Source organism: Augochlora pura, chromosome 5, assembly GCF_028453695.1.
Source record: "Augochlora pura isolate Apur16 chromosome 5, APUR_v2.2.1, whole genome shotgun sequence".
Lineage (NCBI taxonomy): Eukaryota > Metazoa > Arthropoda > Insecta > Hymenoptera > Halictidae > Augochlora > Augochlora pura.
In genome coordinates, this window is record NC_135776.1 from 10,274,152 (window position 1) to 10,296,351 (window position 22,200).

Consider the following 22,200-nt stretch of genomic DNA (forward strand, 5'->3'; position numbering starts at 1 on the left):
ATGTATACGTTCCTCCGTATCGCAGCTCATATGATTCGTTAATAATTACCATTACTTTATTTTGAAATATTTATATAATGTTTACAGAAATTTTATATAATGATGTTGACGAATGTCACCATGTACAATTTTTATACATATACATGAAATTGATGTATATATTAAAGTGAAAAAAAACAATATTAATTAATGATCTATTATCAAATTTCAAAGTAATACAAAACGATCAAATTGTAAATAATTGGAAACCTGATATTTGACGTTAGAATATGTAAATATATTAAGATATTTTAATACGTTCTTTTACATAAACAAGCACAGTTTTATTTTTATTTAAATCATTTATTTAAAAAGTTTGCATACAACTAATACATCATAATTATGGTATTGTCGACAATTTTGGAAAAGGATTTTGTTTAGATATAACTAACTTTTTATGTTGATGAGATATGTATCCTTTAATTTTGCCTTCGTATATTAAATTTGCTACAATACATTCTGTTTCATCCATATCCACATCATTAAAACCCTGCATCTGCAGAGCTGAAAGCAGATTTTCGATAGGAATCTGATGTATATTTAGTACCAAATATACTTTCTTAAATAAATTCCTGTAAGCTATTATTTTTAATTTCTCCACAATTAAATATATTCCGGCTCCTATGAAAAAAGTCTCATGTTTCTCCATTACTTTTTCAAGATTACGCAAGTCTCCCTTTTTAACAGATTCCATTAACTCCCAAAATTCCATTAAATTGTATTTTTCTAGTAAGCTCTGTTTTGGCATGTAACCTAATAACATCTTTACAGGTGCAAGATATGTTAAAATTAGTCTTTTATTTTTCAAGGATTTTTTGTGACAATGTTCAAATGCATATGTCAGGTATTCGTCAGCTGTAAAAGATGAAAATTATTTCTAAATATCTTAGTAACTAAAACAAAATGTATTAGACTTGTTTAAATTAATTCTTACCTGCTTTATAGTCACTATCAAACATTGCTTTACGTCCCACAAAAAACTTATATGTAATTTGTTGTGCTAATGCGAACTGTGCTTTGTATGGGGATGACTCTATTGCTCGTATTAAAGGTTTACATAGATGTAATTTATTGATCCTAAAATAGATTTTTAGTAATTGATTAACTAATGCGAGCATTCCCCATCTTTTTGTGTCATCTTCTGAACTTCTATTATCACAAGCACATACTCTAAAGCAACCCATTAGACAATCTGCACATTTTTCTAAGATTTCTCCTGGTTTAGAGCTCTTATTATTTTTTCTATTTTCAGCACATACTGCTACTAATCTTAATTCTAGACACATCATATTCATAACAGGTAACATCCAGTTTTCTTCTTTTTGCATTTGCAGTATTTTTGTTAAAGATTGTACTGCAGAACTTTGATAATTGTACATACTTAATGGATCATTTTTTACCATTGCTATTATAGCTCTGTAGAAACAAAATATTAAAATGTTATTAAATAATAATTTTATTAGTTACATAACATAGTTCTTGCTATAAGTCTTAAAAGAAGGAATGACCAATCAACTCTACTATAGCACCAATGGCTGATATTGCCTGTATCATTAGCGATACTTCATTACTTGTTTTACACATTGGACACATCTCACACAATTAATATAAAAAATCTCTCCTAATACGAAAACAATATTAATAGTTGATATTCATTTTTCAGACCTCTAGCAAGAGTATTGCTCTGTATAATTGAAAAAGGCATTTTTAGTTACTTCAAATGAAAAAGTGTCAGAGCATCTAAAGGAGAAGGTAAATGTTCTATTGCCTTTGTTACTGCAATTTCGGATCCAATTTGTGGAATTGAAATATGACTATGTCTCAAAGATAATAAATTCTGTAAAAGAAATATTTATTCCGATTTTACAATTTGAATTTAGTATTTGTTATTTAAATTAGAATATATATATACCGCTAAAGCATATCCGTCTTGATTCAACCACATACGCCTGACCTATAATAAACATAACCCCATATTTAATACTTTCACTTTATACTCAGAAATTTTTATAATAAATTACCTGTATTATATACGAATCCATAATTGTACTGATTGTTTGAATTTTTTATAACTTAATGTAGAAACTTATTTCTATAAACTTCTTCAATAATGGCAATTAATTGTCATTTTCAAATATTATTTTGGCCTGCGACATACAATATGTACATCAAATCTCAAACATGTTTCATTCCATTTCATAGATGTCCAACCAATCGTGGATTTATCTCTCAAAGCCAGAGTATCCATTGGTGTCTTAATGTGACCAATGGTGTTAGGGATTTTTTTGGGAATCTCCATCCACAAATGGGATTCGACCATTCCAATGAATTGCCAATGGGAATCTATTGAAGTTACCCAATCCCATTTATGATAGGAAATTCTCCCCTCTCCTACTTTCCTAGGAGAAAGTCGCAAAGGAAAAGCCATCTTATTACACTTAAAAAGCATAAAGCTCACTGTTACATTATAGTAATTTTAACAAAGTTTTAAAAAAATTTCGCCGACTTCTGCTACTGATAAGACCATTTATTGGACGAAGTAATTCTCTCTTAACTGTTTCTTCCTAGCATTTTTTGATGACGCGTTTTATTGCAGCTTTGAGATATGTTTCGAATGTATGGATTTGTAGGTAATATTTCATTATTTGTGGTAATCTTGCACTCCCAACTTTATTATGCAGTACTGATATAGTCTATGAACTCACTTCAAGTTATTAAAAGTTTATCACTTCACCATCGATGGCGCTGCGATAGAGTTTCTTTAAATCTTACAATACTGCATATAGCTTCATCTATATATTCTTAGGTCCATGATTGTAGTTGCAGGCAAATGGTCACACTGGTTACGAAACATGAGTACGTAAACTCAATTGTCATCTTGTGTTTATCTCTGAGCACAGTACAGATATCTTTGTACAGTAATGCGTCACCATAGTACCTTGCTGGGCTGTCTTACTGTAAAGCATTTATATCTCCACCACTACTATGCTCATCCAATCCACAGTGGATACTGTCTCAGCGGTGAATCGTCAGTCAATCAGAGAAGAGTAGTTTTTGTACCTATCCCTATATTACCTGCGTTTTCGGGCCCGTATGGGGATATTATCGAGAAACATTACTGTAACTCCAACTCTTGTATTACTCTGGGCTACAATTTAAGCAGTCCATGAACAGGACAGAAATTGCTTTCTTCTGATTGGCTGACGGTTCAGTGCTAAGAAAGGACCCATTGCGAACCAGATTCGTACTAAAATGGTAAGGATACCATTGATTAGAAAGGAAGAAAAACGAATAAGAGTTGGATGTAAATACGGTAATACCTCAGGTTTTGTACAATTTTTCTACCTTTCTTAGCTTTTGTAAGTATTCCCACTATTTTATTATGCATCCAATGCGCAGTGAATCCTGCGTTAACATTGAATCGTCAGGCAATCAGATCGAAGCAATTTTTAGTCCTTATGTCGCTAACGGTGCGTACTGCGGTCGGAAAGTCTTGCACAATTTGAAGTACTACTGTACATACTCAGTATATAATATATAAAATATAGTATATAAAACGGTAACGATAAACAAAATTCCTCTTCAATGAAGAATGAGGCATAAAAAAGTGTGATGGAGGAGGACATAAAGCCTTGTTCATCGAAAAACTCTAGAAATTTTATAAAACATACAGTTGGCAAACCTGAGCATTCTGTAACAGAAAATTGGCTAGTTCTATGGAGCTTGATAAAGCATAGAGGCGGTGCTGCTGTATTAGGGAGGGGGGCCTGCGGTCACGTGACCGAGCTGCGTTTTGAGCGCTCTAACCAGGTACGAACAAATTCGTTGTTTTTTTCATGGTTTTTCGCGCGCCACGGCCGAAAAAGCCGAGGCGTCGTGAATTTCGCTTGTTTCTGACTCCGGACGTGTCCTCTGAATACGCAAACATCGCTTATAATAACTGTGAGTTACTTGCGAATATTTTAACTCGATCGTCTTACGGAGATCTATCAATGCTCCACCGCGGCGATGGTTGACAAGCCTTCCTCGCAAATCCAGAAATGGCGTCTACCGTGCACATGGTCTGCAGAAAATATTCCACATCAACGTCGTTGTACTGATTCAGGAGTAAAAAAAAACCTACACGGCTGATTTCTTTATCATCCATTCGAAGAATTTTTGCCACTCGCTCACAAGCAACAACGCAACGAAGAAGGTGTTTTTTGTGATGCGCCCAATAATCCTCCTTCGTCATATTCTCACCGCGCACGTCAAAATTTATCTTTTTCTTTTTATTATCTCGTCAATTTTTCAAAGCTTTTGTATTGCAAAAAATTCCGAGTACTTTTGGTATTCCAAGGTAAGCCTTGTTCTTTGTGTTGGGTAGCATGATCCTCTGAAATTTCGCAAAACTTGCAAACACCAGCAGGATTGTTCCACACATTGCTGTGACGCTTAGATATTCGTTCTTCTCTTAGGCAACCGTTTTAGGAAAAACGTGACTATTTTAAGAAATTCTTGTTAAATTAATTGACTTCTTATTTATTGCCACAAGTTGACTCTAACCTGTTCATCTTTTTTCAAAGCCCAAAATTCAGATAATATTTCGTAAACGTTCTTTTGCGTTTTATGTTGATTTTGTTGTAATACGTCGTTTTATACTGTGTTTTCGTCATCATGATTTGATTTTCTTTTTTATCGATACACGTTTTATTAATTCGCACATATTTCTTTACTTTTACAGTTTTTCTTATCTAGGTTATTTTCAATACAAATCTGTGTCATTGTTGTAAATTCCTTCAGAATGTAACTTCCAAAAACTGTTGGTTTACATATATTAGGGTGGAAATTTGCAATGATAATGGTTATGTTACAACCAATGCAAATTAAATCGAATCAAATCTATTATAATATACACATAATTTATTAACAGAAATTTTATTTAAGGTTGTATTGTTTTTATACGTTTATTTGTATATGCAAATATTTAGAGTGAACTTTGTTGATAGAGGAAATATGATTATATCAGCTCTTGTAGTATTATTTAATATTGTTTATTAGCTTATAATAACAAAGTGTTTATTTTCTATTTTTATAGCCTTTTTAAACTGTTGTATATATGCGATACTCAAACAGCTATTTATTCATCTTATGTATTCCATAAGTAAATATAAAGTTTGCTATTTATCATTGTAAAAGAAAGGATTTGTTTATTGTTTCTTCAAATATTTACTATTATTATTTATATTGAAAGATATGTTTCATGTTGAAAGTTTTGATAGTTTTTTGATGAATTCAGTTATAAATTTATCATTACAACTATCATGGATATGCGAAAATTGAAATGTCTATTTAACAATGATAGTAATAATAATGATTACATAAAATAAGGAGATTATCTATAATTATGATATGTATAATGGAACTTATAAACTAAGTGAAACACATTTAAGTAACATCCAAGATTTGATACGTATGTTAAAGAAGTAACAAGTGTTTTTAAATCTTAACTTTAATGATCTGTTTGTATTACAAGTATGAAATCAAATGTTTGTTTTGTTACAGACTGTAAATAGAGAGTGTACATAGTGTGATAGGTGAGTGATATAGGTGTGTGGGATTTTAGTTGGCCATGAGTTCAAGCAACAAATCGGTGTCCTCCGGCGGGAGGAGCACCAATAAAAACAAATCTTCACAACAACATGGGAAGTCGGATCATCATCAAACTAAATCATCAGATTCAACAAAACATGAAAAAGCACAGGTCAGCGAGGCCAATTACTTTCATCGTCATTACATTTAGATGTTTTCCAACAATTTATATTATTGAAAGTTCTCTGTTTAAAAACTGTGATCTTTTTAGTCAAACGCTATTCAGGCACGCCATACACAAATAATCGATACTAGAATGGGTAGTGGCGAAGATCCTATTCTAAAGGAGCGTATAAAGCAGGTCATGGATATGACCAGACGCTCAGAGGATGAAGTTGTTATGGCATTGCATGATAGTGATGGAGACTTTGATCGTGCTGTTAATGATCTCCTGGAAGGTGTGAAAACAGAATGGGAAGTAAAAAAGAAAAAGCCTCGTCAACCTAGTGGTTCCAAGCAAAACACAGATGCTTCTGGTGGTCAGGATGAAGGTGGCGATTGGGACGAACGACGTAATCAACGTGGTGGCGGACCTCCTCGAATGCGAGGACGTGCTAATCATGACAATCGTGGATGTAAGTTTACAAATACCATTAGGATGAAATTAAATTCAAGTTGAATGTACGAGATTCATGATATGAGTTTCAATTACTACTTAAAGGCAGGGTTTTAAAGAATATACTTATAATGTACTGATATTATATGAACTTGTAAGTAATTTGACATTAAGAAGAATCAAAATTTTCATAAATGGTACTTGAATTTATCTAGCCCAATTTCAATCTACTTGAATATTGAAAGTCATTCAAAATAATTGAAAAAGTTCAAAGCAAGTTATTTTGACTAAGCTAACAGTTTTGGTATTAAATATACAGCTAAGTAAAACAAATTTTTACTTAGGGCGTGGCAGAGAAAATAAAGAAAATGAAAGAAATATGGAGGATGGTGTTCGTGATGGCAGCTACAGCGGTAACAGGAGAGGGAGAGGTGGTTCAGGAAGACCAGGTAGAGGTGGCCGAGGTGGAGGAAGAGGACTTGGTCCAAGAACATTCGCCAATCGTAACGACCCCTCATCCACTTCATCGCCTCACAATTACAATCGATCAATTGATACATGGACAGGTAACGATGAACAACAACAAACTGTTCAGGAACCAAAGATGGGTGAGCTTCTTTCACATAAACTTTAGTTGTAAAAGATTTAAATTATTTCGAACACTTACTTCATCGATATGTAATGTATACGAATAGATGCATGGAATAATTTGGATTCTACAGAAGACTGGGACAATGAAGAATACACAGGTTCACTGGCAGATACGAAAGTTTTTACCCCGAGTACATTTGTACCAGAGCCTACAGCTTCTGTAGAAGAACCGAAAATTGAAGATCTTCCATCAGTGCAGACTAATCAAAATGTAAATTTGGCATTAATACAACAAGAAGTACGTTATTTACTTATTACGTAATATTTCATTTGTAATATTATCTAAAAATCTATTTCTTTTTATTAAATCTATACTGCAGGAACTACCAAAACTTACGGAAATATCACCGATACAGCAGCAGACACTGATTCAACAGTCTCAGCAACAACAGGCTGTCCTGAACCTACCGACAATGCAACTATCACAGCAACCAAATGCTATGAGCGGCGGCGTATTAACAGCTGCACAAACACAGTATTTGACACAACTCACTCAACAAACGAGTGAAAATCTAAAAGCGGCTGGACAAACAACATTTTCGTCGTCAATAACCAGCCAAGTAATTGAAACACATATTAATTTATTTCATTATAATATTAATAGGACATTATATTTATAATGCAATATTTTATAAACTTATTAGCCGCAAAGGCAAATGAAACAACGTCCACGAGTGCCACCGCCTTCGAAGATCCCATCTAGTGCTGTAGAAATGCCAGGTGATGCCGTAAACAGCGGTATTGGATTTCTTGATGTTCAATTCGGAGCTTTAGAATTCGGCAGCGATTCGAGTTCTCTTGATGGCTCTGCGAACGAAAAATTCAATGCAGTTAGTAACGCGATTCCTAGCACAGATGTGACTTCTACCACGAATGCTGTAAACACTGCCAATACAAATAATTCGTTGGATATTGAGACAACACAAACATCAACAACACCTTTCAATACTACTTCTCAAATGGTAATTGATATATTAACGGTATAGCGACAACTAAAAATATTTGGTAATTTTTTAGAAGCTTGATCTTCTTACTGAAATTTTGTGTATACAAAATGTTGCACTTCTCACATATCTTAAGGAACTTCGAATATCTCATTTTTTGTTAACAATAGAAAAGAAAATTAAATTTCAAAGAGAAAATATTGTGTTAAACAATAATTTTCGGGCTCCAATTCTCGGAGATTCTAGTCATAAAATTTTGTTAACAAGACTATATTTTTATTATTTTCATATAATAGAGAAGATAAGATAAAGCCAATGAGGTAAATATCCTAAACATGATATAACTTTGAATACCAAAAATAAATGGTAATAAATAACTTTTGAGAAAAATTTTGCAAAGTTAAATAATTGTTACCATAGTTTGTCTCCGCAATACAATATAACATTTGTTTAAAATATAGTTTTGTATTTTTAATACTTAAGAAAATAATTGCAGACATACCTTTAATGTAAGCAAAGTTCCTCAGTTTACATCTAAAAATTGTCGAAACTGATAAGCAGAGCAAACTTCTAAATAATTATCGATATTTGTTTTACCTCTTGGTAGTGATTAAGTAACATTTTTTTTCAGTTATCAAATAGTGACAATTTACCAGTTTCAAGCGAACATTCAATGAACGCTCAAAGTTTTACTGCTCGTGGTAATACTACCGGACAGACATTAGATATAACCAAGCAAGATTTCACCTCGCAAGTTTCACCGGGGAGTGCAACATCATATGGTACAACAACAACTTATCAGTCTCAGAAATCATCGTTCCAGGCACCGACTGCAGCACCAAACACCTATAATGCATATTCCACAAATGCTCCATCTGCTCAGTCATCTTTTCAAACAGCGTCAGGCACTAGTGCTAATAGTTATTCTGCAACGTCGACTGTTACACAAGCAAGTTACAATTCTTCCTCGTCGTTCCCTCAAGCCAATACATCGACTTTTAGTCAAGCTTCACCTTCTGCGCCAGCATCAGCAACCTCTGGTTATAACCAACCAACGACTACTAACCAGGTAACTCATATAAAAATATAGTACTAATAGACAAATGATTGTACAGTGATTCGCATTAATAATTGGACACCGTTTAAGATTATATATGACCATTGTGCATGAATGAATTCGTGTTGACATAATATATATATCAATCAATATATACCAATATTAATTAAATATTTACACATCATTTAGAACGGAATAATTATAACAAAGCATGTATGCAACATTCTTTGAAAGAAAATTGTATGGTTACATAAAATAATATGTGTATTATGAAATAGGTTTATCAGTCTGCAAGTGGTTACGTACCTACTACGACATCACAATACCAAGCACAGTCTGTAGCAACAAATACTGTGTCAAACAGTAGTACAGGGTATCAAACAAGTGGCTATCAAGGGTCGTCTTCATTTCAGTCGACACCACAAGCATACCAACCATCTGGTACAACGTTTACTTCACCTATCACACAAACATCTGGAGCTTATCAGAGTGCAGCACAATCTGTAAGTGCCTAATTTTAATATGATTTTTCCCCAATTTACTTTACAAGGGATATTCATGCGAAATTATTATATGGAATCTCTTCCAAGCTAAACATTTAAAAATACAAGAATACATTTTTATTTGTTGCATATTGTATGAATGTATGTGTGTACTAATGTCAATGTCAGTTCACAATAGAAAGTTTGAAATCCTGATGTATTTTACAGCGATTTCTTACAATTTGTGATTAATATCCTCAACGTAAATAATAAATAAGTTTTATTACTTTTCATAAAGATTTCGGACATAGCTGTTATTCTTGTTCTCGGTTATTTTCTTATCTTAGTATGTAAGTTTCCTTAAAATTAGCAACTTAGAGTTTGATGATGTCCTTTGTTAGTTAAAATTAATATTGACACTTTTCAGAGATCATTAACACGTTAAGCGCCACGCCGGTCCCTAGGGACCGGCGCTAGATTTTCCGTTCAGTTCGCATCGGTCCCTGCGGACCGGCGATTTTTTGTTCTTCTATCGCGGCGCGTGTGTCGATCCTTGCTTACTCGTATGACTGAACAGTTAAATTATGCGATATCGGTTTTTGTTTGTTCAATTTGGACCGGAAAGTCTAGCGTCGGTCCGTAGGGAAAACTGTGACGCTTAACGTGTTAAATTGCGTTTATAGGTGTACGCGAGTGCATATGGTACATATGCAAGCCAACCGCAAACGGTGTCCCACAATCATAAGTTGAACAGTAATACAGCAAAAGATTCTCAGTATGATAGTAATACAACGACATCAAACAGTTCTCTTGCAACTACAACAGCACCTACATTGGGCCTTAGCTCTGCCTCCGTAAACAGTTCACAAACTAAAGTTACGAATTCTAACGGTGAGTTGAATTTCTGATTAAGTAACAATGAAAATACTTAAATAATTAATGGGAATAAGAATTTTATTAATATGATTTTTAATTAGCTGTACCAAAAAGTACATCAAGTGGTGTAGTAACGGGTAGTAGTGGCACTGGAAATATGACTGGTGGTGGTGCAGCTGGCAGCATGACACCGATGTTAAGTCATCAATACATTATGGGCCAGGGTGTACCTTATGCGTTTCAGCAACCAGTGTACAGTTACGAGGAATTGCAACTAATGCAGCCAAGACTACCGCACATGGTCAGTTATTATTTTATTGATAAATATATTTCTGCAACCGAGTCAAGTGCAAATTATGTCTTCTATTTCTTGATGTAATCTGTACTTTATTCGATTCAAATTCTTCTTCAGAGTAATGTACATATTAGAAGGGATATATTTATAAATTTCAAGTCTAATATCACATAATTAACACGTTGACTACTGAGCAAAAATCTTGAAATATTCTACAGATTTAAATGAATTTGACAACTAAACAAACGCTAAAAAGTTCAAATTTGTCTCATTGCTTACTCTTTCAACTTCTAGATTCTATAAAGAAAGACTTCGTAGAACTGATGTTATTAATATTTTTAAATGCACATCAATTTAACACAGAAATATTCTTTACAGTATATTTGTTCTTTGATATCAATTTAATCTTATACAAATTATTTTTGTTATTATTACAACTAAAGAGGTATTGAGTAATAAAGATCACAAATCACACGTCAGTCAACTTGTTAGTTGATTGAAATTTTTAATTGAACAAATAAAATTAATAGCTGCATTTTGAAAGCAGAAATGATATTTCGGGTGTACTACTCTGAAGCGTACTATTCTATTTTATGTTATGATCACCTAGTAAAAAGAATGCTGAAGTAATCGTTTCTTTACTGCTTGGTAGCTGCTCGTTACTTCAATATTTTTTTAAAGGAATTATGAATATCTATTCACATGCTCATCCTCATGATGGCACAAGAAGTTTACTGTATTGTTCCATAGTGAGATGTGTCGCATCAATTAATAATTGGAGAGGTTTTAATTTCTGATATACTATTTTGTAGAAAAGTGAAACTGTCTGTGATCAATTCGGAAAGAATATAGTTAAAAGTTTAATTACTTTGAGATAAGTCTTTCTGACCCAATCAGAAAATTTCGTATACCATATTCGAATATCCACTGATCGTTTTAACTCATACTAGATGGTTAGTAATAAGTTAGATCGTTTTGATCATAGACGCGCTGTAGCTTACACATTTTTCTTCCTTTCCTTTTTATGATTTCAGTTGCTCCATATCTCATGTCACGTAATTGAAACTGTCTGAGAATATAAAATATTGTAATTTCCAAGTGGTTAAGTTGTACTTTGTTTCATATTCTTTTTTTTAACCCTTTCATTCCACGCGATGACCTTAGGATAGGAGTGCCAACCCATAGATGGGCACCAACTTCAGTACAGAGGCGGTCCTTCCGTACATAGAGACGGACCATACTTGCGGCTACATGTGCCGTATAGAAAGGGTTAAAGAATGCGCGCTTGTTGTTTATATTATCATTACTATTAGTACAATCATTACCGCTAGTAACAATTAGCTGTACCACAACCAGACATGAGAGATGAAAAGTTCACAAGTTTCTGCAAGACTTACTTTAAATATATATATATATTTTATTTTTCTTACTTTATAAAAGTAAAATAAAAGAGACAGGTACAACTCGAACCGCATGTTATCTACCTTATACCCAGTACGCGTAGAATTAGCTATTAGTTAGCCTTCTTGTATTTGGAGTACACAGTGTATGCATGTAGTTTTGTGTTTGGCCTTCCTGACTAACCTGCAGCCAACTACTGGTTACTATGACGCGGCTTTGGGCTATCAGACAACCGGCCCAGCTACCAGTCTCGGTGGAGGACGAGGAGATACGCTTTCCGGTGTACAAGGTGTCCAAGGGGTACAGGGTGTACAAGGAGGCTATACCAGTATTAGTGACGCCAGGTTCGCCAGAAGCGACAGCAATGCGTCACCGGTTCCATCCACTATGTCACAACAGGTGAGGTTCAAGCACTTGGTAGATTTGACAATCAGCTTAACAGCGTTATTGCAAATATTTGGACAATTATTTTTGTACCTTCGATCTAATGACGCATTCGTAATATATCCCATGACAAGTTGATAAGTCACTCTTGGATTTTTCGTATTTGCTAAAGCCAATGATATATACAAGGATTTTATTTGTAGGTCCGTGTAAAGTATTTTTTTCTCAACAATAGAAATACCTATACTCGGATTACGAGAAAGTTTGTAGTAAGAAATGGGACTCCTGGGATGAATCCACTGAATGGAAAATGTCGATAAAGCATTGTTTCTCTCATTTTCAAAAATTTCATAAAATTTATCACCGCTTATACTTCCAAGATTACCATTAAATTACTAATTTTTATTCAACAAGGACAAAAAGAGTATATCAAGGGCAAGCCTTGCAGTTCATTTTTATAGTCGCTAATTTTGAACTACGCATGTATACGTGTATCTCCAGTACTCGTATAAAACCGGGATCTCTATTATGTATATAATTTCTAATATATTTTATATATTAAAGTGTCCATTCTCGACACGCGAGCAACATTGCCACCGATACTTTGGCTTCCAGTACCTATGTTAAAATCTTATTTTTGCTATTTTAACATATCACTCATTGTTTTTTCGTATTATGTATACCTTCGATGGATGCAAGAAAGACATTTTGCCTTTCGTTTCAATTTGCAATCCGTTTCAGCATCCTTTAACGAATGGGTACACAAAGTTCTAGGTAAACTATAACAAACTGAGGGTTGCTATATTCCGGAGAAAAGAAATAACAAAAGATTTGGTACAATCACCTTCAAGCTGTTATTTTAGCTTAGAAAATTTCCAATCGAATCACTAGCAGCAGTATAAATCAAGCAGATCATGTTCCGTGATGCAGCCTTTCTACGTCGTGTTTTCAACATTTTCCATGTCATGCGTTCTTGTTGTAAAATATTAACATTTTATTAACATAATTGTTCACAATTTTATCTCATTCGCATGTTCATTATTTTCTTCATTTACGAGCTTAAAGTAATTTATAAATCTAATATACATATATCGTTTGTACGCAATTGTTCTTCAAAGAATAATCTTTACTAAAGTCACGGAAATAAGATGATCTTAAGATTTTATTCTTTTTCATCTTTTCGTTCAACTTTCTCTTTCATCTTGCAAATTATTTTCTTTAAGTATTCTCAAATTTTTGTTAACTGTACATCTCGTACCATTCTTTTAATTTATAAGACAATTATTTCATTAATCATAATGAACCGTATTTAATTACTCTCGTATTGTTCTTCAGCTTGGAAAAGAAAATGAACAATTTGGCAAGAGGAAATATGATTATCGGCAATTGAAAAAGCAAGTTGCGAGGCTCGACTAATCGTATTTCATCTTCCAAATTACAGTCAATTTTCATTCCCACACCACTGGAAACTCGTCTTTTCGCAGTCTTTCACTGATTTAAATATTAAACAACTTAAAAACATAAACAATAATAAAAATAATTTTTCTTCATTATCACCAGGAAATAGATATTCTATACACACTTATATATACATAAAAAATCTTGTCCAGATCAGTGGTTTTTAAAAACACGGAAAATCCAAACATTGCCCTATCATTCTGTCGAGGAGTGTAGATTCAAGTAATTCCCGTTCTCTTTTTGTTCGTATTATTTACAGACTGCTACGCAGCACCAGCAGCCAATGATGAATCCTGCACTTCCTCCGACATATGCATATTTTGCATATGGCAGTGGAATTGTGCCAGGTGCCTTCCAGTATGGAACCCCTACTGCTATTTATCCTGTAAGTCAAACGAATGCCTGCTCTCTTTTCAGTAATGAAAAAGAAAGATGTTTTCTTTTAATTTACCGAAACAATTTATTACAGCAGATAGCTACTGCTGGTAATGCAGGTACAAACAGTGGTGCATATAGCGCTAAACCGGGAAGCTACGGTTCAGGATATGGAGCTGGTGCAAACTATGATGCTCTAGCATCAGCAGGACCCTCTGCAGAGTATAAAGGTGCAGGAAACAGTTATACCAGTACACAGACTGGTAAAACGGGAACATCTACTGGAAACACTAATACTGGTGGATCATCTGCAACTGACATAAGTGCGACTATGTACCCGAAGACTCATGTGACACTTGGTAAAGTGAATGTAAGTGTTTTTCTAGTAGTTATTATGACAAGAGTATATATTTTACTTCAATACGTTGTAAGTCGTAAATTAAACTTTAAAAGTCGGTCTCGATTATTACAGTTTATTTCTCAATTTATTGAAAAGGTCCGTCCCTAAAATGTTACATGCTTTTCTTAGAATTTTTATAGGTAGTAATTTGATTGCACTATACGCATAATAGTTTAACAAGAAAAATATTTAAAAAATTGGCATAATACTATCCAATAAATTTTAATTTGTTTTTCATTTCGATAAGTAATAGACAACTAATAGAAAATTTTTGTGAATTTTGGTGTCCTAAATACGAATCTAAAAATCATTTGTTCCCATCACCACTAATTCACACTGCAATTTATACTTTTTCCAGCTACGCGAAAACTTTGTACATAAACGAATCGATTTTATTACTTGTGTACATACAACATCATATCTTACAACATTGTAAACTATTTTCCGAATTTTTAGATTCGGATTCAAAGCGTAAAGGTTTATAAAAATCGTTTTTTGGTCACTGAAATACAAAATACAGTTGTTGGCTAATGCAATAAACTTTTGCAAAATTTGTAAGATCTGAATAAATTGATGATGTGCAAAGTACTTTATGTGAAATGGATAATTCGAACAATGCTTGAAAAAAGTTAATCTTACTCCTTTGTTATTTCAGTCTTACGAGAAACAAACTTTTCACTCGGCAACTCCTCCGCCGTTTAGCCTAACTAGCAGTCAGAACGCTGGTTTGCCTGGTGCATACGGAACACATTTGTTTATTCCGACTATGCCGCATCAATTGCATCAGCCACTTCATCAGGATGGTGGTAGTAGCACGGGCCAAAGGTCAAATACAAGTTCCCAAAATAAAGCTCAGGCTAAGCCTGGATATAGTCAAAGTTATTGGGCTGGAAGCAATTAAATAATTTTGGATTGCACAAAGAAAAGAAGACGAAGGAACACCATTATATAGACAAAATACAACCTCGCCATTGTGAAACACGGCGGTGTAAGAGATATGGACATTGACACAAATGACATGAAGAAATACGAGATAAGACGTTCTTTTTGGTGAAACTATATGATTCTGGTATGACACGAGTTACGGTAAAATATAAGATGAACCTTAAAAATGTGGAAGGATTAAGCAATTTTTATCAACTTTATGTTTAATACGATGAAACATTTCTTTTTACATAAATTAGTACAATGATTGGTTGGAAGATAATAAAGAGATATCCTCTTTTTTAATTAGTTTTATTCATCTCTTTATTCTTACAGAATTCCACTTTATTATGTTGTATTATAAACGAAGTTTTCGCTATGTTATTTTACTTGTAATTCACTAAATACATTAGAAAGTTTTTAGTGTGCATAATGCAGTATATGTATATTGCGCTGTATAAATATAGTATATTTTCTCTGAAAAAAACGAAACATGCGTATGAAAGGGAAAAGAACTTTTGAAACAGTCATACGAGGACAGAAAAATTGCATAGTTCTTCCAATTCTGAGGCGCGCTCGTGCCAAATAAACTGCATAGCGTTTTGTAACGCGAAAGACCATGGAATGCATGATCATACATATTTGTCAAGACGAAGAAAGCAAACAGACTTTATGTGGTATGTTAAATCACTATAATGGGAAAAATCAAGATTTGTGAGTAGTATAACTCTCGTGTGAAATACTGGAAAGATGATCTAGAAAAGTAATTGACTGTTAAATCTACTCCCGATCTCCTATCTGTATACTACTGTGCAATTGCGAATATACTGCATCGACTGCAAAGGGTGATAGTTTTTTTGTATAATGTAGGCATCTCGGCTCACTAACATCTAAAGTGCTTCTTTACATGAAAACGAAGCACCTCGTTCGTGATGAAACGTAAAACTATACTATTGTAAATTACGATAATTGTATGTATTTAACCATGGAACTTCAGGTATATAAAGTTATAATCATCATAATGTTGTCACTTTTGGTATTTAAAAAAGAAAAAACGAGTGTATAATTGCACTAGTTTCGCATCTTGTGCGCACCCATATTATAAATGTATTTGTTTAGTCGCTTTTATACGTTTTCTCTCTTTTTTCTCTTATCTTTTCTTAGTTACCAGAATTTATCGACGTTATATTTTATTAACGAAAAGAATAGCTATGAAACCAAAAAAGGAAAGATACCGTCATATCATGTTTTCAAAGAGTGTTGGATTCGAAAAAAAGAAAAAAACGAGAACGGTACTTATTTAATTGTATTTTTATGTTTACGAAAAGCGGCGTTGCAGATTAATTAGTGCCACAGTTATTAAAAGAAGCAAACAGATTTCAGTAATTTTTTTTCTTGTGGTGCCTTCAATAAAATTCAGATAATAGAGTTCAAACGTCTGCTTTTACAGAACTTCTCACCTAACACTTTTTACAATACTTTCATACCGTAAGTTATATTATCAAGAAACATTTACCTTAACCCCTTATTCATACATTGAATTTTCTTACTTATTGCTCTATATCATCGACATAATTTATCACTTAGAAAGTAATAGTTCTCGCTTTAGTTTATTAATTGACTTTGTCAGTTTTCTTTTTTGTTTAATTTGTAACGAAACGATTGTTTCTTTCGAATTTATTATCCTGAAAGAAATTCAAATCGTTTATTATCACCGATCCACAATGTACGATTGAATAGGATATGTCTGGATATGGATAAACAATGCTTTTTATCAACAGATAATTTATAATTATTATCGAGTAGTTATTACAGCTTTAATAGTAACCTTTTTAAAGTTTACTATGTAAGGAAGTTCTACGGATACGGAGGAGAATTAAGACACGTACTATGACATTCTATTCGATGTTTACATGATGTATAGTCCAAATAATAATCTTATATGTCTACGCCGTAAGTTCTACGATTTCTTTTTTTTACATTTTGCTTTTGATTCGTATTCATTTCTAGGATTTGCTTAAAGAACACGAAACTGTAATATTTGTTAATACGTAAATAAAAGTGAATTTTAGTTGATCAATATAAGAGTACTGAGTGAGCTTAATTGTCGAGTGTGTAGTTTCGCGAAAGAAAGAGAGAGAGAGAGAACGAGAGAGAGGGAGAGAACGGTGGGGAGAACACGCATGCAAATTTTTTTGTTGTAAAAAGTGGGCGAGCGCCGGTCGATACAACAAACGTTCACAGTTTTTACAAATTTGATATTGCAACGATTTTGAAACGAGACGTCGATGTTAGTATACTATTAACGAGCATTCACATTAACTCATATGTAACTCTTTTCAATTAGATTGTAATGAAAAAGATACCGCAATTGTCGATTCCGTCTGTTAAAAGAGACATATTATTTATGCCGATTATGACATGTACTGTACAGTTACAAAGTTAATGCGAAAAAGAGCGCGATACATAAATTTCATGGACACGAATCACATTTTTAGAAATATACTTTACATTTTTGCATTGTGGATAGAGCTCATCATTACAAATTATTTCTCTTACGAGGGATATAGGGATACAAAGCGTTGTTATAAAAGTGCTACTCAAATATTTGCCACTTAGTGTGTGCACTATTCATGGGGAATACATTGTTTTACCGTAAATCGTCAAAACAGCATCGAGAATCGCTGATACGTGAAGTAAATAACTGTAAGTAAAATATCGTTAGCAGCTACACACACGCGCGCGCGCGCGCGTACACAGAAATTTGAGTAACAACGGTATAGACAAGTACATTTGAAAATTGTGGGAGACCAATTGTAGAATAGCTCTCTTTAAAAAGAAGGAAAGAAAATGTAAATGTGTAATCAAAAACTTCTAAGAAACACCAATTCTATTATCGTTGCAGAAAAATGCCGCGGTACACAAATTACTTTTGTCAACTAAACGGATATTCCGAAAATTTAATAAGTTCACAATAATGTTCCTTGAAAAGTAAATCTTATAAATATACGTACGATTTTGAATGGTTGTCAAATATGTTGCCAATTGTAGTTAAACGATTCTTAATAATTTTTCGGAACATAAATTTTTATAATATTTCATTGTCGACCTTTAAAAGTATTAATCGTAAAACTTGTTTTTACCCACGAAAACAAAGTATTGCATTATAATCTTTAATCAATCATCTAAAATCGAAGGTATATTTTAACGATTTATGTCACTTTGAATAAAATACAAAATTTTTTTAATTACTTTGAACATCCAATGATACTATGCACATGAATATACTCGTGAACGAGACATGTTGGAGTAGTCGGAACAATGCGACTAACAGAATAAATACATATACTTTTTCGTTTCATATCAGTATATATTTTAGAATATTTTTCAATTCTGTATGCTCAGTCGAGTGTACGGGTAAAAATATTAACTATACCGTGTAACAAAATAAAGTAATGAAAAGAATGCAAAATATTTTAAGGGAAGAAAATATGTAAACGAAATGTGAAATTCTGATCAAACAGTTTGTTCTCGTAATAATTATTACACATTAATAATTTTTGTATTTTTGTCAAGTATTAATCTATAAAACGAAAATGCAAGATGCATTATGCCATTACTGCTATTAATATTATAATTAAAAGAAACAAAAATAGCTACTACTGTGTATAAATATGAATATCTGAAAATAAATGTATTAAAGAAAACCTGTGACATACAAATATCTTATATGTAATATTTTTGATTCCGAACTTAAATATTCAGTATAGAAGTGCCTTTTAATGCAGCGATATCGAATTTTTCGAGTACTTTAAAAATATCGAAATTTAACGGAATCGCATTATTCTTATGATATTAAATTTTAATTTGTCATTAACTATTAAGATGTTGACGCATTGGACGTAACGATTATATAGATTCATTAAAACTATTCACAAATGCAGAATGTCAGGAACTCGGCAATTAGTCAAGTAACTCAAGGGCAGCCAAATACTCGAAAAAAAACGGATATTGCCTAGATTATTATATGATTTTTGCAGTAACATTTGCTAAACGACTTTATCGCGTTGCTAATTGCATGCGACTATGAAAAAATAACGGACACTACTCCCTTACACATGCATACAAATGTATTCTTGCACATATTCGTATCAAATTCTTATATAATAAATTTTGGTAAAAGTGATATTTGAATAAACAGCTTAGACGACCTTAACCTTCGTGTACATTGTCAAGAATAATTGTAAACAAAAATGATATGCGTAAAGTAGCGTCTAGAAAATATATACTCATTACCAATCACCACGCGCTTGACAAAAATAATCAAGGTTGCTTTGGGAGAGAAATCTATTCTCTGGTTACTGAACTGAGTTTTGACTTTTAGAATGATTTAAATGTTCAAAACATTATTAACGACTCAATCGATAAGTTTCTGTAGTCAAAATATCCTTAGATTTGATACTGGATCCTTCTAGCATTATTCTCTTGTCAGATCGAATGACAAGAAACGAAGATTTGGTAGATCTAGCAACTTCAGCCATATCAATTTTAAATAGTCGCACATACGGAATGCCGTGTAAGAGGTGGGTTAAAATTTAAGGAATGCTTTCCATGACGATAAATGTGTAACATGTACATACAACGGACAATAATATGTATCAGATAAAAATCAAGAGTAAAAAATTACAATTTCAACTTTGTTATGAAATTATTAAATAATTGAAACAGTAGGACGTAAAACTGATTCGTTTCTGCTACTTTACTGTCATCAACGAATGCTGCGCAGACTCTTAGAGAGTCTTTCATCCAAAGGTTAATTTTAGTAATATTATGATACCGAAACGTTCTACTTAAAAATATTTCCCAAGTCCTCTTTTAGACGATAATGTATCTAAATATTGGGTATTGCTGTTTGTAAAAATTAAAATTAACATTTTTATAATATCCTTTATTAAGATTATTGTTGTTAATAGGTTAGAGATATCACTGGAATATTGTTCTTGTTATCAAAACAATATTAGAACCGTAATGTAATGCATTAATAATTTTTAAATACATATTATGAAATGGTTACTATGTGTCATCAACAGATATTCGCTCTTGATGCTAAGTATAATGCACAACGTGTAAACAAGCTACCTTGTTTGGGTTTGTATACTTATTTATTTTGTATATAAAAATGCAATATTTAAATTGATAAATAATATAATTACAGGTATGCTTTACATACGACGTAGAAATCAGTTATTGAAAGAAAAATTTTGCAAAGATCCAAAAGTTTGTGAGAGGTATTTGAAATTAAGAGCAAAATTATTATTTCTACGATATGGCGAAAGTTTGGAACAAAATAGTCTTGGAAGTCATACAACTGAAGAAGAAAAGTCGGAAACCAAAACAAAATTATGTAGTATCCAACGAAAATCTATAGCTGAGAACTTTGCATTCGATGGAGTGCATCATGTTTTTGATCAACACAATGCACCTGTAACAATGCTAAAATTTGCAAATAATGACAAATCAAGATTGTGTTGTGCATCGTTGGATGGACTATTATCGATATGCGAGACTACCAGTACACCACCTAAAGTAATCGCATTATTGAAAGGTCATAAGAAAGGAGTTACTGCGCTAGATTGGAGTATTAGTAATGATCTTATAGTTTCATCTTCTTTGGATAGTACTATAAGGCTGTGGAATGTTGCTATAGAAACTAGTCCAGCTTTCTTACGAGAAGTTAAGGATCAACAGAGAGCTGAAGTATTATGTTGTGGATTTATACCTATAAACAACAATTTGGTTGTGGCTGGCAATTCGCAAGGATATGTACAAGTCTTAAATATTTCTACCGGTATATACACACGTGGTGGATCTTGTAAAATTGGAGGGAAAGTTAGTTTTCTTCGGCCTCTAATCAAAAAATATAAATATCCAATAACTTTATGTTGTTTTAACGTATTCTACTTTCATGTAGATTTTATCATTGACTTGCGAAGGTAGCGGTGGTTTAGTAATATGGACTGGAAACGATAGAGGAATTATTATGTCATTTCAATTAGAACCAGGAACTGGACGATTAACGAAGTTACGTAGAGTACAAGAAGTTGGTGGTATGATAACAAGTCTGTCGTGGCGTTCATGGTTTTCAAAAAATGCTCCATGGCCAGCACTTTTAGTTAGCAGTGCTTGCAATGCAATATTATTATATCACATCACTGATAATCAGGGTTCTTTATCACTTTGGACTAAATATCCAATAAAGCATAAGTAATTTATAATATGATTATACTAAAGACTACTAATTAAGGTACAGGATGTAAAATATAATTTTGTTCTTCCTTTACAGACAGTATTTTGTTAGATCTACATTTGGCCCTCAAATGGAGTCATGTTTAATAGCTACTGGTTCAGAGGATGGTACAATCCATTTACTAGATTCGGCTAGACAGGGCAAGGCAGTAAAAATTAATCGACTCGAGGGTCATGCTACACCAACACTTGCATTATGTTTTAATTACGATGAATCTCTCCTTGCATCTGCAGATCATCAAGGACTTATTATTGTGTGGCGGAATCGTCAGCGTCATATATAACTTTTCAGAAAAATGTAAAATTCTGCTATGTAAATATATATGTTACAGATTATTGTTAAATATTTATAATACAATTTAGAATTAAAACTTTTTTCTGACTACATGAACATTATTTCGTTCCACTACCAAGCAGTCTA

General features: G+C 32.9%; 3 protein-coding genes across 11 annotated transcripts; 2 read left to right on the forward strand and 1 right to left on the reverse strand.

Moving 5' to 3' along the window:
• Positions 1-338: 338 nt before the first annotated feature.
• On the reverse strand, positions 339-2,410 carry Pcid2 (PCI domain-containing protein 2). Of its 2 annotated transcripts, XM_078180496.1 has the most exons (5): positions 2,061-2,407; positions 1,952-1,993; positions 1,755-1,876; positions 974-1,455; positions 339-894 (listed from the first exon to the last, which is right to left on the reverse strand). In XM_078180496.1, the coding sequence occupies exons 1-5, from the start codon at positions 2,079-2,081 to the stop codon at positions 380-382; spliced, it is 1,182 nt and encodes a 393-aa protein (XP_078036622.1). In that variant the 5' UTR covers positions 2,082-2,407; the 3' UTR covers positions 339-379. The 2 variants fall into 2 exon arrangements, with proteins under 2 accessions (XP_078036622.1, XP_078036624.1); XM_078180498.1 differs by lacking the exon at positions 1,755-1,876 and having other exon boundaries at positions 2,061-2,410.
• Positions 2,411-3,778: 1,368 nt separating this feature from the next.
• Lig (ubiquitin-associated protein-like lingerer) lies at positions 3,779-16,495 on the forward strand. 7 transcript variants are annotated; one of them, XM_078181501.1, is made up of 15 exons: positions 3,779-3,849; positions 5,584-5,782; positions 5,882-6,245; positions 6,571-6,834; positions 6,922-7,115; positions 7,198-7,437; positions 7,522-7,839; positions 8,453-8,890; positions 9,157-9,381; positions 10,044-10,251; positions 10,338-10,537; positions 12,122-12,331; positions 14,034-14,159; positions 14,244-14,519; positions 15,205-16,495. In XM_078181501.1, the coding sequence occupies exons 2-15, from the start codon at positions 5,651-5,653 to the stop codon at positions 15,448-15,450; spliced, it is 3,441 nt and encodes a 1,146-aa protein (XP_078037627.1). In that variant the 5' UTR covers positions 3,779-3,849; positions 5,584-5,650; the 3' UTR covers positions 15,451-16,495. The 7 variants fall into 7 exon arrangements, with proteins under 7 accessions (XP_078037627.1, XP_078037631.1, XP_078037626.1 ...); XM_078181505.1 differs by having other exon boundaries at positions 3,831-3,849; positions 5,645-5,782; XM_078181500.1 differs by lacking the exon at positions 3,779-3,849 and adding an exon at positions 3,857-3,981.
• Positions 16,496-19,677: 3,182 nt separating this feature from the next.
• Positions 19,678-22,156, forward strand: LOC144470417 (WD repeat-containing protein 13). Of its 2 annotated transcripts, none has more exons than XM_078181507.1 (5): positions 19,678-20,375; positions 20,447-20,621; positions 20,689-21,362; positions 21,445-21,737; positions 21,817-22,156. In XM_078181507.1, the coding sequence occupies exons 2-5, from the start codon at positions 20,540-20,542 to the stop codon at positions 22,061-22,063; spliced, it is 1,296 nt and encodes a 431-aa protein (XP_078037633.1). In that variant the 5' UTR covers positions 19,678-20,375; positions 20,447-20,539; the 3' UTR covers positions 22,064-22,156. The 2 variants fall into 2 exon arrangements, with proteins under 2 accessions (XP_078037633.1, XP_078037634.1); XM_078181508.1 differs by having other exon boundaries at positions 19,678-20,285.
• Positions 22,157-22,200: the final 44 nt, after the last annotated feature.

What these genes read in the sequence shown, in the direction of transcription:
- Pcid2 (XM_078180496.1), bottom strand. Translation starts at nt 2,081, where the DNA reads ATGGATTCGTATATAATACAG. An exon ending in CTGACACTTTTTCATTTGAA is followed by an intron (nt 1,456 to 1,754) that starts GTAACTAAAAAT and finishes TTGTTTCTACAG; the next exon opens with AGCTATAATAGCAATGGTAA. An exon ending in TGATAGTGACTATAAAGCAG is followed by an intron (nt 895 to 973) that starts GTAAGAATTAAT and finishes CATCTTTTACAG; the next exon opens with CTGACGAATACCTGACATAT.
- Lig (XM_078181501.1), top strand. Translation starts at nt 5,651, where the DNA reads ATGAGTTCAAGCAACAAATCGGTGTCCTCCGGCGGGAGGAGCACCAAT. An exon ending in AACCAACGACTACTAACCAG is followed by an intron (nt 8,891 to 9,156) that starts GTAACTCATATA and finishes ATTATGAAATAG; the next exon opens with GTTTATCAGTCTGCAAGTGG. An exon ending in CCCCTACTGCTATTTATCCT is followed by an intron (nt 14,160 to 14,243) that starts GTAAGTCAAACG and finishes AATTTATTACAG; the next exon opens with CAGATAGCTACTGCTGGTAA.
- LOC144470417 (XM_078181507.1), top strand. Translation starts at nt 20,540, where the DNA reads ATGGTTACTATGTGTCATCAACAGATATTCGCTCTTGATGCTAAGTAT. An exon ending in AAACAAGCTACCTTGTTTGG is followed by an intron (nt 20,622 to 20,688) that starts GTTTGTATACTT and finishes ATATAATTACAG; the next exon opens with GTATGCTTTACATACGACGT. An exon ending in CTTGTAAAATTGGAGGGAAA is followed by an intron (nt 21,363 to 21,444) that starts GTTAGTTTTCTT and finishes ACTTTCATGTAG; the next exon opens with ATTTTATCATTGACTTGCGA.